The sequence below is a fragment of the Silene latifolia genome, chromosome X, assembly GCF_048544455.1.
Source record: "Silene latifolia isolate original U9 population chromosome X, ASM4854445v1, whole genome shotgun sequence".
Classification (NCBI taxonomy): Eukaryota; Viridiplantae; Streptophyta; class Magnoliopsida; order Caryophyllales; family Caryophyllaceae; genus Silene; species Silene latifolia.
The window spans coordinates 264,692,684-264,708,275 of NC_133537.1; the positions used below are offsets into that span (position 1 = coordinate 264,692,684).

General features: G+C 36.9%; 1 protein-coding gene across 1 annotated transcript; it reads left to right on the top strand.

The window, feature by feature from the left end:
- Window positions 1-1,893: 1,893 nt before the first annotated feature.
- Window positions 1,894-14,218, top strand: LOC141623970 (transmembrane E3 ubiquitin-protein ligase FLY1-like). The gene is made up of 15 exons (XM_074440127.1): window positions 1,894-2,620; window positions 4,927-4,999; window positions 5,527-5,654; window positions 6,348-6,463; window positions 6,649-6,709; window positions 7,204-7,264; window positions 7,362-7,439; window positions 8,110-8,267; window positions 8,430-8,489; window positions 8,594-8,687; window positions 10,762-10,929; window positions 11,124-11,452; window positions 12,699-12,815; window positions 12,897-13,053; window positions 13,705-14,218. Exons 1-14 carry the CDS (start codon window positions 2,480-2,482, stop codon window positions 12,996-12,998), a joined length of 1,686 nt encoding a protein of 561 aa, XP_074296228.1. The 5' UTR covers window positions 1,894-2,479; the 3' UTR covers window positions 12,999-13,053; window positions 13,705-14,218.
- The last annotated feature ends 1,374 nt before the right edge of the window (window positions 14,219-15,592 follow it).

A 15,592-nucleotide genomic window follows, 5' to 3' on the forward strand; every position in this document is an offset into this window, starting at 1 on the left:
GGAGTAAATTATTAAAAAGTTTTCAAAAGGGAGTAATTTTAGAAAAGTTGTATATAAAAGGGTGTAATTATTAATTTACTCAATGAAATTTTGAAGTTTGTTTTTTGCTTGGACCGGACCGGACCAAACGGGAGACTGACTATCCTAATTTTGTGAATCTAGAGACCGGACCGCATGGTCCGGTTCGGACCCGTTCGATTTGTCGGTCCGGTCTAGTTTATGAACAACCTTACCCATAACTAGAGCCGGTCAAATGCACGGGTAAGCCCGGTCCGACTCACCTATCGGGCCACTCAAGACCCGGCCCAAGACTCGCCTCTTATCCTTGGTCGGCTCCGGGCTTCCCTTATCAAACCCGGTCCGCTATTTTAGGAAAAAAAATTAAAACATAATGGTAACCAGCGCACCCCTCCGCCCCCCCTCTTCCCCCCTCTACCAACCACAAGCTTGGCCCGGGTCACACCAGCAGCCGACCCGACCCGACCAAGCCATCCCCTGCAACGGGCCGGTTCAGAGCTTGACTAAGAGATCCCGGCCTGCCCCTGGTCTCCGGATCAGTCCGACTTGGCCTAAACTCGGCCCGTGTACACCTCTACCCATAATTCATGTGGGATGATACTTAATCCGATTTAATATTAAGAGGGTACTAGTATTGGTGCCCGGCTTCGTCCGGGCTACCTCTACTTACTATTAAATTATTTTTTTTATTAAATAAAATTACTTAAAGTTGCATAACCCATAAATTTATCATTAATATATTTTCCTATGACATCCTAAAATTACGATGAAATAAATTTTGAGACAAATTCACTACTCAAGCTATTAATATTTTACTCTTATTAATGAAACAATAATAATAACATTTTACTACTTGCCCGTAATCATTGTTACTTTCACTACTCCTGCCGTAATTATTATTACTGTCGCATTAATATTGATAATTTCACTACTCCCGCCGTAATTTATTGTTACTTTCACTATTGTCGCATTAATATTGATTATTTCACTACTCCCCTTATTTCTACCACTTTCACTAATCTCGCAGATAATATTGTTACTTTTACTATTCAAATGAGTGATTACTATCATATAACTATATCCAATGTTACTACAATTATTTTTTTTACTTATGAAATTACTTTTACTACTTAAGCATGCAATTTTTAGAGGATTATATATTTATATAAATATATATTACATATAATCATTAAATCAAATCAAAAGAATTATGCAATATTATATTATTATGGAATCTAACTTGAATTATTTATAACCTACTTATATTATATTTTTGTATGTTAAATAATTAACATCTCTATACATCTAATAAACTATAAAGTTTAATAAAATTGCATAGATTTTAAATTTAATATATAATTTTATGATGATAATAATAATTAATATCATAAGTGTGCATGTTTATACTAATTAGTTATTTTATTTGAAGAAAATTGACCATCTTCTAGTCTTCTATAAATATTTAGGAAAACTACCAAACATCTTAGTCTCCTTGAAATTGACCATCTTAATTAATTATTTTATTTTAAGGAAATTGATCATCTTAATTAATTATTTTATTTTAAGGAAATTCACCATGTTTTAGTCTCTTACAAATGTTTAGGAAAATTACCAAGTTTCTATATAATTTAATTTTAACCCAAATTATATAATATTTGCATTGAGATCCCTTAATCGGGTCTATCACACGGTGCTAGTGATTTAAAACTATATAGTATAATTAATTTGTATAACTTTATTTAATTACATTGAAGTCCCTTGGTTTCTGGATTTAATATATAGTATTGATATACTCTGTTTTAAGGAAGACTAGGGGTATTAATGACTTAATGAGTGTTTGTTTGCCTAAAAAGAAACAATTAGCGTAAGAGTTGTGGAAATAGTTGACCTTTCTTCCTCCGGACTCCGGTAGACATCGTTTTAGAAAGTGAACCACATTTACCAACCATTAATAAGAACAGCTCAACCAATTGCAGTCGAGCAGCCAGCATTCTACATTCCAACTTCACCAGCTAGAGAGAGACACTCTCATCTACTATTATCATATCATATTATTCTTATTAATTATTGGTATTAATCATAATTAATATACCTTCCTAAAGATTCCCCCATATGACCTTCAAATTATTAGTAGTATTATCTCATCATTCATTCTACATGTAGTTTACATTTGAACAACAGCAACAAGCTTGTTTCTTTTTGTCTATTTCTTTATTTGATTTCATTTTTAATCAATTACTCGTATTAGTTGAACTTTCAACTTCGCACGTCTTTCTCCTATATCTTATGGCTTCCTCTTAGTTGACTCCATTTTTAAGCAATACCCTTTATTTTGTTTCCCTTTTTTTCTTAAATGGGTTCTGTTCAATTTTGCTTATTATTTACCCTCAAAACCTTCCAAATTGGGGAAATTCTTGTTGGGTTTTTGTGATTTTGAAACTTTAATTACTGTAATTTGGAGATGAGTACGAGGAGAAGTGATGCAATGAAATTGGGGTTTGTGTTTAGAGGTTTTCTGGGTTTGTTGCTTGCTTTCGCTCTTTTGTCTCAGGTGTCGAGTTTGAGGCCGTTGAAGGAACAATCAAGGTCTTGGGGAGACGAGGTTAGTCCTTGGAACTTTTTCATTTAAATACTGTATTATCTTTTGTGTTGTACCTTCAATTCCTCAACCCGATAATATTCTTCATTTATTTATGTCTTGAAAACATGTATATGTTGCTGGTTTTTGGGGGAATGTTTTTTGGTAGTTACTAATGATTAGATAATTACAAAGGAGACGTGTACTCGTCCGACAACTGTATTCAACCAACCGTGTTTCACAGTATTTGCGTTTGTTGCTCAATGTATCGATGGAGCGAGCATATAGAGTGAATGGGAAAACCCACTGTGATGGTTTCGGACTTTTGGTCTGCGCATTAGAATTAAGTAAACAGCCGCTTATATGTTTCAAAGCTAATGAAATTGTAGAAGTGAGTAAGTCGCTGATCGTCTGTACTAAAAATGCTTATCCGATTAACATGGAAGAATGTGAACCAGGAAAAAGGAGTTGATTTAGAAGTGTGTGGCAGTGCTCCTGATTCCTTTTTTTTTCTTATTATTTCACATTGTCACATTTTAAGAAATTTCATTCAGCACTCTTGGTTTTTAAGCTTCCCGTTGTCTCATTGATGGCTAATTGAATATGGAGGAACTGAAGAACTTGCTAGAGTAAGTCGACACAGAATTGATGTTGCTGATGTAGTCACCTTGTGTTTGCTTTTGCGAGCAGTGATATGATTAGTTTTTACACACGTTTGACTTCAGACCCCTGTTCCAAGAATTTAGACCCAACTAAGTAACTAACCCTTGAACCAACAAAGAAGCTTTCCCTTAGTTTACCCAGACCCAACTAACCCATGCGCGATTTGCTTTCCTCAAAGATAGGAAGAATGCATCACTCTTTTTTTTCTTCTTTTTTCCTTTCCTTTTTTCCATTATATTTTAATGCCCTCGACTTATAATCTTATACAATTGTTCTTTTCTCTTAATATTTTTTTTATGTAAAACAAAATACAAGCATGTAAATTTTACTTCCTGAGAGGTGGTGTAATGAATTGTGATTTTAAGTTGTATTTTGTCCTCACTCATCTGGATTTGAAGCTGAAATCTTATTTTGGGTTGTTTTTGAGAGATGGGACTTAGTTTACCTATATGAAACCATGGAGAAAATCCTTACGCTTTTTCAACCTGTGTTCAAATTTCACGTATGCATGTTGGATGGACGCGGCTAGAGCTGGCAAAATATGACCCGACCCGCCCGAAACCCGACCCGATATAACCCGAAAATTAGGCGAACTGAAACCGAACCGACCCGATAACCGATAACGGCCTTATTTTCTCCAACCCGAACCCGACCTGAACCGACTCGACCCGACCCGTGACCCGATACCCGATAATGAACTAGCTTAATAATGGTTTAAATAACACCAAATTGACATTCATCTTAATTATTTTCACTTAAAACTACAATTAATACACCTACCTATTATTTAAACATAAAATTACCATCTAAAACGAAATATATAAGATAAAATATATGCTGATAACCTGACCCGACACTGACCTGCTAATGACCTGACCCGACTTGCCACCCGTTGATGACCCGACCCGAAGACGGCCCGACATGAACCGAATCGACCGGAACCCGTCACAGACCCGACATAACCCGACCCGATATGACCCGACCTGCTTTGACCCGACCCGTAACCGACCCGTGTGACCCGATTGCCACCTCTAGACGCGGCTAAGAGTATACCCTTTGGGTCCATATACATCAAGGCCCACATTCCGCTAAACAAAGTAGTTCTTTGTGGTTTCAATATGATTAGATAGAGTCCTAGACTTGTGTAATGAAGGTCGTTGTATAGCTGGCTAGTTCTTCTTCTTCTTCTTCTTCTTCTTCAGTTTCAGAGTATCTTTTAAAGAGCAAGTTAAGTGTGAGTTTACATTTTATTCCCAATGTTTATAGATAAACCCCCAGCCCCCTTTCCCACTCCAGATACAGCCCTCTTTCCCACTCCAGATACAAGGTATGATTTTAATATCCTGCTGTTTTTAGCCTTCTGAATTTCATGGTTACCATACAAAAGACATCTGGAGGTTTTATTTTTGCTTTTCCAAATGAAACAATTTTTCGGTTCCTACAGTGTTTCCTATTTTCTATTTTTTGTTATTCAAGAGAAGTTTCTTGGAGGTTGCAGATTACATGTGAGCATACCGTGGCACTTTACCTTTAATTTGTGGTGTAATAAATGTTTGATCTATTTTATAATTCCCATGCTATTTAACCCCTTTATACTCTTAAACAGTAATGTCCCCTTTCTAAGTTCCTCAAATACTCACATTTAATCGTCTACGCTGTTATTTCAGTGGCTCTTTGTCAAAAAGGAAGACAATAACATCGGTCCTTTCTCTAGCTGGAACATAAGTGGAACTTACAGAGGTTTGTAATTTGATCCATGAGAAATCGGGGCAACAGTTCCACTTAAAAATAAGGGCATTATATCACTTTATACTTCTGTTTTTAATTTTACAATAATTAAATGCATCTGGGACTGCTAGCTGTACCTGAAATGGAATACTGTATTAAATATTAAATTGTGCAAGCAGTAGGAAAATGAAAGTATTAAGTAATGAAGTAGTCTGAAACATATTGACATTCTGTTCACTGTCCCCCTATGAGAACAATGCTCGCAAGGAATCCCACATGATTATTTTCAGTTTGTAAAAAGTTGATTTTGTTACAGTAGAAAGTCTGTTTATGTGTGATTTTCATAGTTGAGATCTACATGAAAAGAAGATAAATCTAGGATTTATTCTATTCAGCAGAAACAAAATAATAGACGTCGAACTTGTGAAATATCTGTTCTGAATAGTGGAAAATGTCGTTCTTCATTTAGCATATTCATTCCTTCCGTCTCTATTAGGGTTTTTTTTTTAAAAAAATTCTTCGTTAACTTTGTTATGCAGGTAATTGGAAGTTTACTGAGTCTGCAAATATCTCTGCTAGATTCCCTGATTTCAAGAAATCTGATGGAAGCTCCATTGTTGAGTTGATGAGTACCCCTACTAAAATAACTGGAGTACATTATGTTCAGGTAGTGAACTAAACTAGTCAGAGTTAACAACATGTAAAACTATGCCATTTATGTTTAGTATAAAAGCCCAATATTTGGCGAAATCTGACTAGGGAGCTACTGGTTGATGTGAAGCTAATGGTGCTTTGACGTAGCAGTGACCTAGCCAGTACTCGTCGGATTGGGTCGAACATAGGAAACGGAAATGTTTGATTAGTAATATTTTCTGCAATACAGTTAATTCAAGTGATTGAAAAGTCGATTTAATTTACCTATTCGGCAATTTGGCCATTAAAACTGTGCAGGGTGAGTGAAGCATCCTTTATGGTCAGCAGCTCGTACTATTTGGCCCTTTTCTGTCCCTTGCTAACGTGGCTAGCAATGATGACATTGTGTCATGGAACATATTTCATGGACACAAAGTTTAGGAGAAGTTCATAATCTGGAGTAGGGTTAGAGATTGTTCTGTCGTTTGCTATATTCTCTTGGGTGGAAAGTTTTTTTGTGGATCATTCACAACTCTGGGGTCTTCTTAGTGGCTAAGATAAATGTTTAGCTTGAGAAAATTGCACGTGCTTTATATTAGAAACACCTTCGTCCGTGTGTTATATACTCCGTATTTCATAATAGAAGCATTTTTCTTAGCTTTCGATGCTTTGTTTTTATTATTTCTCTCACTTTTGCTGACTTATTTCATGTCATTGCTATTATCAGGGAGTAATTATATTCCATGATGTGTTCGATAATGACCGTGAAGGTGGTGGCGCCCAAATTCGAGTGGAAGGTGTATATATATGGCCATTTAGGCAACTAAGAATGGTGGCCAACAGGTGTTTGTCCTTAATTTTGTCTTTATGAGCCATTTCAATTTTTGAATAAATGTTCTGATTTGCATTGCTCATAAGTGTACTTGATACGGTGTCTATGTACTTACTATCAAAAAATAAAGATTGCTTTGGATTTTAGCCTCAATGTATAATACTCTAATAGGCATTGTGTTTGATATCACGTGCAGTGGAAAGGATGGTGAATTAGGTCTAGAAGAAGACTACTTCTTATCTAATCCATATCACTTGGTAAATATACCCTCTTATTATTTATTCACAAAGCGCACTATTACTCTTTACCACAAGTGAATATGATTTGGGTCAGCATATCAATTCGTTTTTTTTGTTAATCGAGATGCTTTTAAAGGGAGTCATAATGTCGTTCCTTATATACAGCTCCGATTATTTATATGCCTATAGTTGAGTTCTTGTTCTGGTGCTTGCTTTAAAAAAAGGAACTTAATTATTGTATTCTTGTCCTTTTTAGTCGTGGAGTTTTGCGAAACTCAATTTAAAATTTAAAATTTCAAGGAATATCTTCCTGATAAATGAGCCTTGCGTTTATGTGTTTTTTTTTTTTCATTTAGCCAGACTGATTGTGATTAATTATTATGCTATTGTTGCTGCTGCCATTTCTTTAGGGTTTTACCATCAATATCTATTGGGGTTGATTGCTCTATCAGTCTATCTCACTTTTTAGGTCTAACATTTGTCCTTTCATTTTATTTTGTGGCTTCGAGCAGCTTGGAGTTTTCTCATCACAAGTTTTTCAGGAGTCCCCCAGGATATGGAGAAAAAAGAAATGTAATATTTGTCTCTACCAAGTCTCTATTTTTGTCCCACACATGTATCCAAGTTTCATTATCAGTACTTTAATTCTCCTTCTGTTTTTTTTCTGTAGCCCAAGTGCAGGATATAGAAAAGCATTGTAATATAGAAATTGCTGCTCAAGTTTCACGGATTCCATCCTTGCAGAGTGGTATCTCCCCGTTTCCTTCTCTTCTCTCTTTGTCATGTATCTGCTGTTCAAGATTGTTGCCAAACCTTCTCAGTAGCATATTAGGAATTCTAGCCTCATAGTAAACTAAGCCTTTTGAACTTGGGCTCTTTCGAAATGCAAAGTGCAGATAATTTGTTTTTCTCTGAACCCCAAAAGCCTATATAACATTTTGTTAATGCAACTAAGTTAGCTTTTTAGGTCTCACATCATTTAGGTTCAGCGTAGGTTGTGTAATGAAACTATCAAAGCCGGAAACTTCTTCAGTGAGCCGTTAACTTCTTTATTAAATTGAGATAGGCAGCCTTTATGGACATTTTGATGAACTACAGCTAGTTATTTTGGCATATTCACCTACTGGTTTGAAAGGTAATCTCCCAGGCCCACCAAATAAATTAAGAAGCCAAATAAAACCCGTTTAGTAAACACGTCTTCATATGCGACAGTGAATGAAGACACTTGATTTCGTTCTTCTGTGTTTTACGTGCTTGAATCATGTTCAATTTTTTTTCCTGTTTCTCTCAAACATCATTTTAAACGAATATTTTTACCATAAACTGTTAAAAGTTTTGCCATCTGCCCCAGTGATGCGCTATAATTTTATTACTACTGTGCTGTAGCTTTGCTAAGCCTCTAAATGATTGAATTTTAGATGGTGAGCATGATCGATACCACTTAGAGGGGTTAATGGAATCTCCATCTGCTGATGAAGATGGAGACTGTTTTTCTCCGTTGTTGCTTAATGCTACCTCTGTCAACATTGAAGTCTACTACAATAAGGCTGTCAATTATACGCTGATGGTTACCTTTGTATCCTTGTAAACTTTAGCAATTTCAATGCAGAGTGAATTTTATTTATTTATTTGAATTGCCTGTGTATATGTTTTTCCATTTTTCCATTTTTCCATTAGTTACTATTTTTGTTTCTTCAAAGTTTTACTACTTGGACTCCTTGACCAAGTCGTGCTTTAGGTTTCCTTCCTTCAAGTTCTTTTGTTGATTCGACAAATGGAGCATAGCAATACACAATCTGTAAGAATAATTTTCTTGATTTGTCCATAACCTCTTAACTCCGTTACAGTGCTAATTGAATTTAGTATCGTCTTTGCTTTATTATGATTCCACTTGTCTTCCAGGGAGCTGCCAAGGTTTCTATATTGATGGTTGGGCAGCAGGCTATTATGGATGCATATCTGTGCCTTCTACATTTGACAGCTGGAATACTTGTTGGTAGGTCCATCTTCTATATCAGTTGTCTCCGAGAACTGAATTAATCTAATTTAACCTCCTCTGCAGACTTTTCATCCTACTTAATTAGTTAATTCATCAAAACCCTCTATCTAGTCTCATTTTTTTGTATATGGTCCATTCTAATGACGCTTCAATTTACACACACCAAAATTGTAGATAAATATTTCTGGAGCCTTTTGAACTGAACGAGAGTGAAAATACAAAGTTTAAAGTTGAATAAAGTTGGGTCTTTATGCAGCTAAAGAGCCGAATGCTAGGCTATTGCTTTATTACCATTTGATTCAGCACATATATCTGATTTGCCACGGCATTTCTATGACTTACCCTTTCCTTTTTAGTTTTTACGCATTCTGGGTGATAGCCCAATTACAATAACCACAACCATGAGATCTAGTGCTGACCAAGCAGAGTGCTCAGGCATAGATAGTCTAGTCTCTTTGTACTCCCTCCATTCATTCTATTTACTACATTTCCAAACAACACGAGTATAAAGAAGAGGCAAGCAGGGTATTAGCAAAACCAAAACGCTACTGTTTTATAAAGGTTTTGAGGAATGAAGACCACAACTGTGACTAAAACGAATCTTTTTTAAAAATAATGTTCAAAAAATATAAAAATTAAAGAACTATCATTTTAGGTCGGAATGGAACTTATTTATCGAAATGGTGTCCAACTAGGATTGAAAAACACAAACCTAAGACCAAATCAACCTCACCCATTCATCACCATTTTGACACCACCTTTCAATTTTGACTTCCATTCTCTCACCCCACCATTACCACCGGCACACCCACCGGACCACCACTTCACTGGCAGATCCCCTCCCCTTGACCATCCACCTACCACCCACGACATCCTCTCACCCACTGACCCCGCAGCTGCTACTGCCTCTTTCACCGGACCCCACCACTGCCTCTCCCCTGCCCACCACATCCAACTCTGTGAGCCATCAACACCCACCAACAGCCTTTGTCGAAGGACCACCACCATTGTTGTTCATCATCAGATCTTTTGACCGAAAGTTGTAAATTCGTTCTTCTGAGGAGCAAATTTTAATAGGCAATGCAAAAGCCTGATGGGATTCAATAAGGTCTGTCGAGACATCAAGTTGAGCAACATATCCAAGTGCTTTGCTTGCAGAAGTAAACATCCTTTGACCGTCGACAGTTGCCACTGGACCTAGTGATTCATCCCACACAAACACTGCTGTTCTTGTCCTTATGATTATCGCCTTTTCTCCTGTATGTACTTAACCTCATTATTTGGATACTGCTTAACTTTCCCAGATCTGTTCCCCTCTTTTCTCTCCATCCCTACCGCCACATTCGACGACCCTAAGAAACACCCTCCCTTAGCCATTAATATCCATCCACCACCCCCAATCCCCCTCTTCTATTTTCAGAAAGTTTTTTCGTGGGTGGGGTGAAGGGGATTCCGAGGTGGGGAGTGAATTATCAAGGGTTGGGGTGGGTGTTTACGGTGGTGGTGTGAGTTTTGAAGAGTGTGTTCACGTGAAGCAGAAGGGATATCAGTGTTGGTGGTGGGTGGGGGGCATTTTCGTTGGTGGTTGAGAACTTTCAGGTGTTATTTGGATTGTACAAGGGAAAACATATTTCTATGTTTCCCTAAACCCAACTTAATATCCAAACAAAGAGGGTTTGTCCCCGTCCCATTTTCCTTCATATTTCTTCTACCAAATAAAGGGCAGGGCTTTGTTTTGATAGAAGGATTTGAAGGGAAAGAGAGAGTGCAGTGTCCCTTGTTTGGTTAGCAATAGTGGTTGGAGAGAAATGGAGGGAGAGGCACATGGAAGGATCCATTTTTCTTCATACAAGCCTACTCAAAATATTTGGAGGGAAAACTCAGCTGCCATTTGTTCACATCTGAATGCTTTGTCTTTTATAAACTTGAAACATTTGTACAGTTTAATATCTATCTTATATCTTCTATGGCTTGCTCTTTTGGCTTGCCAGAACTTGCTATTCCATCTTCTATCCGGGATGGATATTAATATGCTTATTTTGTCCATTTACACGGGTTTTCATTGTTGCAGAATCCTTGTTTAATGCTTTTGCAACCGCCGCCTTCTTCAAGTTTGTCGTCTTTTCAATATTTGAGATGAGATATCTCTTGGCTATATGGAAAGCAAGTAGGCCTGCTAATAGTGGTGAAGGTTGGGAGGCCATGAGACGTGAACTTTCAGTTCTCTATAGCAGATTCTGTGAGTATCACTAATCGCAATAAAGTTATTGGTTCGTTGTTCTATTAAGCCTATGGAGACTCGTATTTCATGTTGTGTATATGTGATTCCATCATCTTTATCTGCCAATTTTGCTTGCAAATCATCTTATGTCCAGTAGATTGACTCAACTGTGATTCTTTCCGTATTTTTAATATATTTTATTTTGTTTACAGATGGCATCCTGTTGGGAGGCATTCTGGTTATGTACGAGTTTCATAGTTATCTTCGACCTATTCTTCTTCTTATGTACTCCTTTTGGATACCTCAAATAGTTACCAATATTATCCGTGATTCAAGAAAGCCATTGCACCCTCATTACATCTTAGGGATGACTATCACTCGACTAGCAATACCATTATATGTCTTTGGTTGCCCCAACAACTTTATGCGCATTCAGCCAGACAAAACATGGTGTGTATGTTTGTGTACTTTCATGGGATTCCAATCGCTGGTTCTTCTTGTTCAGCACTACTTCGGGTCGCGTTGCTTTATACCACGTCAGGTAATACTGAGTTTTCTTCATTTCCTTTTCACTACATCTACTCCTCTTACCCATTATTGTCTCATTTCTTCTCCTGCACTCCTAAATAGCTCTGTAGCATATGCAAAGAATTGCGGGTGGTAAGTGGTAACCTTCACCTTCATCACCTCATGGATACGTCTCTCATTCTGAAATATATGCTTCTATTTTGTTAAAAAAAAATGTGTATGACCTGGGTGAGAGTTTGAAAGCTCGAGTCTCTAAGGTTTGGGGTTGAGATTTTTATTGTGAAAAGGAAAAAATGAATGCATCTTTCAACTATCACTTTTGTGAAAGATCTAGGTTTGGATTATGATGGAATAGAGCAAAATGAATGGCTAACTGAATTAATTGCGCTTTTCTTTGTTGTGGAGTAGAAACCATCGCAGGCGATTTTCAATCATATATTTTTTAACAACGGGTCATCTAGAATTAACCTCTGGCTCCCTCCAACATACCCTACACGCTGTGTTAATATTGTTGTGGTGGCAAAGTTTGAGGAATTTCACATTCTCCTCGCACCACGTACCAACAGTAGGACCTATGTATGTGATTGTCTGGGCACACCGCACAACTAGTCTCAAGGTCTCTTTATGTGCATGAGCCAAACACAAATGCGTATTGAGCATATGTCTCAATGCATTGTATACATTCACTCGTATAAAGTATAAACCGCTCCCTCCATTCATATTCAAACACACCATTTACTTTTTTGAGACTATTCATGAGCGAAGAGAATCTTTAGAATTCTTTGCAATAAATAAGAGAAAATATAGACATGCGGAATCTTGTTTGATTCGCCTTTATGAGTACAATAAAAATATCAAACTTTTATATTTTTGTATAATGTAAAATTAAAGATATTTATATTGCAATTTATGCTTTGGCATGTGTGAAAAAGCAAATGGTGTATCCCCTTGAATGTGTTTAATGTGTACAAGCCTGTCTAAAACCAATGTAATGCAACCATTTGAAACTTCTGCAGTTTTATGGCATGAACAAACTTCAGTTTGTTTTATTTCCTCTGAACATCGTACTCAGTTGTGTGTAATGGTACTTTTAGATTACTCAACAGATTAAAACTGATGTGAATTGTGAAGTATGTCTAGTCACTCTCGTGTATGTATTTATTGCATTTAAGACTGGTTAACCCATGTAATATGCATACAGCTTAAAAATTCAATTGTCTCTTGTTGATTCTTAAGTTTTTCATGTCTTTTACTGGTAGATCCTACCCGAGAAGTACAGTTACTATAGACGGTTCGATCAAGATTCAAACCGTACAACAGACTGTGTCATTTGCATGGCTGCCATTGATCTCTCTCAACGGTCTAGCGATTGCATGGTAATAACTGTGTTGTGTAATAGTTTTCCTACAAAATATATATTGTGAATGGGTGACACAAACAAATAATTTCCTTTTCAGGTGACTCCTTGTGATCATTTCTTCCACTCCGGTTGCTTACAACGATGGATGGACATAAAAATGGAATGTCCAACATGTCGCCGATCATTGCCACCTGCTTGATATTATTCTCTAATTCTAGTTGTAGAGTTAGCGCATGGATTTCTCCACAAATCTGGTAATGCGACTTTTTAATCTTCATTAGTCTTATTTTCTTCTCGATGGTAATTGCTAAACATTATTTACCGACTCAACTTTAGACGATATAAATTTGTTTAGAAGTACCTACGTATTTCTTTATGACCTTTCAATTTATCTCAACTTGATAGGCTTGAGGTTTCTACACTGATTGTGTTATACTCCCTTTATCCGGAAAAAGATTGATCACCTTTCCATTTTGGATTTTGTCCCAAATGCAAAAACAATTTTCTTGTACTTAGAAGGTTAAAATTGGAATGGATCACTTAGGAGGACAACGTTCCCGTTTACTATATAGGCAGTTTAGTCTTTGATTAGGTCATTTCTATGCGTGTGAAAGGGACATTGTCCCACACCGGTAGAGGTAGAAGTGAGAGGTTATCAGTTATTAGGCAACTCCTATCCCTGATTGAGTTTAGGATGGACATTCATTTTAAGCGTAGACTGTTTACTGCTCTTGCTTCCGTGTGCATTTTCCGCTTAAATCCTCAGAAAATAAGCATAGAATTGATGAGTTTTTTTTTCTAGAATTTGAACCATCAAACTTTGTTCACTAGGGTGATTAGCTACATGCCTACATCTCATTTTTGGAGTGATACTGATGACCTGAATTTGAACATGTGAACTGCAGGAATCTTACATGTAAAGCTTGGCAAATGGTATATTATTGTTGATTCTGGGGAAAGGAAAGGCGGTTTCAGAACGAAAGTTTGCATATCGAATTGGCCGGAGTTGAGGTGGAACACAAAAATGTTATACGATTGTAAGAGTAGTTTGTAGCTGAGGGGAGGCATTATTCTTGTATCATTTCTGTAAATTATGTGGTTACTTAGCTTGCACGTAATGACTAATGAGTACACCAAGGCTATGAAAATGGCAGAGGGTTTAGAAAACATAACCGTGCCTGTTTGTGTGCATGCAAGATATGAAAATAGTACACAAGCAACAGTTGCCCGTCTTCAAGTCGTGCTTATACAAGATTTGGAAACCATCCAAATATTCGGCAGTGTAAACTGGGCCTGTTTTGGTAAATAGAATATGGTGGTTACTGCAATTATATAGAAAAATTCTTAGGTATTCGGCATTCCGGATGTACGGTGATGTTGTAAACCCTAATCAATTAAAATTTCTCTATATTATGTTTAGATTCTCGACAGTATTTCACAGAAAATACTAACAAATACATTACAATATTATCATTGGTTTGGTGTACGGTGACATGAAATATGGTACATCGGGTGAAGCTAGAGCTGGCAAAAGCTGACCCGACCCGACCTGCCCGAAACCCGACCCGATAAAACCCGAATGGGTGAAGCGAAATCAACCAGATCCGAACCCGACCTGAACCGATAACATTATTTTTTCCAACACGAACCTAACCTGAATCGATCTGATCCGACTTGTAACCCGATATTGACTCAACTCGATGGGTGACCTGATAATGAACTACCTTAATAATGATGTAAGTAAAACCAAATTGACATTAATCTTAATTGTTTTCACTTAAAATTATAATTAATACATCTACACATTGTTTGCACATTAAATTACCCATTAAAAACCAAATACATAAGATAAAATATAGGGAAATTTTCCATATTTGCCACTTTGCTCATGATACCTCTATTTTTAAGAATGTGCCAATTGTACCCTTGAGGTTCAATATTTAGGTCAATGATACCCTCCTTGGATAATGCACATTAAATTAGACTAATTTTGGAGGGAAATTTTGATTTCATAACAAATCTTTTTAAAAGAAAATTCACTTTGCATAAAATACCCCTAAATTTTGTACGGTTGCACAAAATACCCGTTGGTTTTACAAAACTCACGGGTATTTTATGCAATCTGAATTTTTTAAAAAAGTTGCCCCGAAATCAAAATTTCTCGCCAAAATTAGTCATGCCTTAATCATGCCCCATTAGTCTAATTTAACGTGCATTATTGATCAAGGGTACCATTGACATAAATATTGAACCTCAAGGGTACAATTAACACAGTCTTAAAATGTAACACCCCCTTCTTACCCGGCCAAGGTAATTTGGAGATGTTACCATCTCGGTTTCCCGAAGCGGTGAATCGGAGATACAATCAAGAAACATTTAATATAAATAAAGTATTTAGTGGATTACATAACCATAAATGAATAAATAAAAGAATACAACTCATGACTACTATATAGGTTATCTACCAACCATCCAAGTACTCGACCCCAAGTCCAAAGCGCGTCCCGTCTCCCGCGTGATACCAAACAATCTGTACTCAACCTGCTCCCCATATGATCGAAAATATCATATGGATCGACACAGGCCCACCCCGGAAATAGGTGACAATTGCACAGACACACAACACGCCAGTTTCAATAAATAAATATAAGACACAATGTGACAAATGACTATACAACATGCCAATGATATGAATGTGATACTATCAAACAACTCCCACCACGGTACCGGGACACGCCCAGACATACCGGCAACCACACTAGTACCGGGACACGCCCAGACATACCAACAACC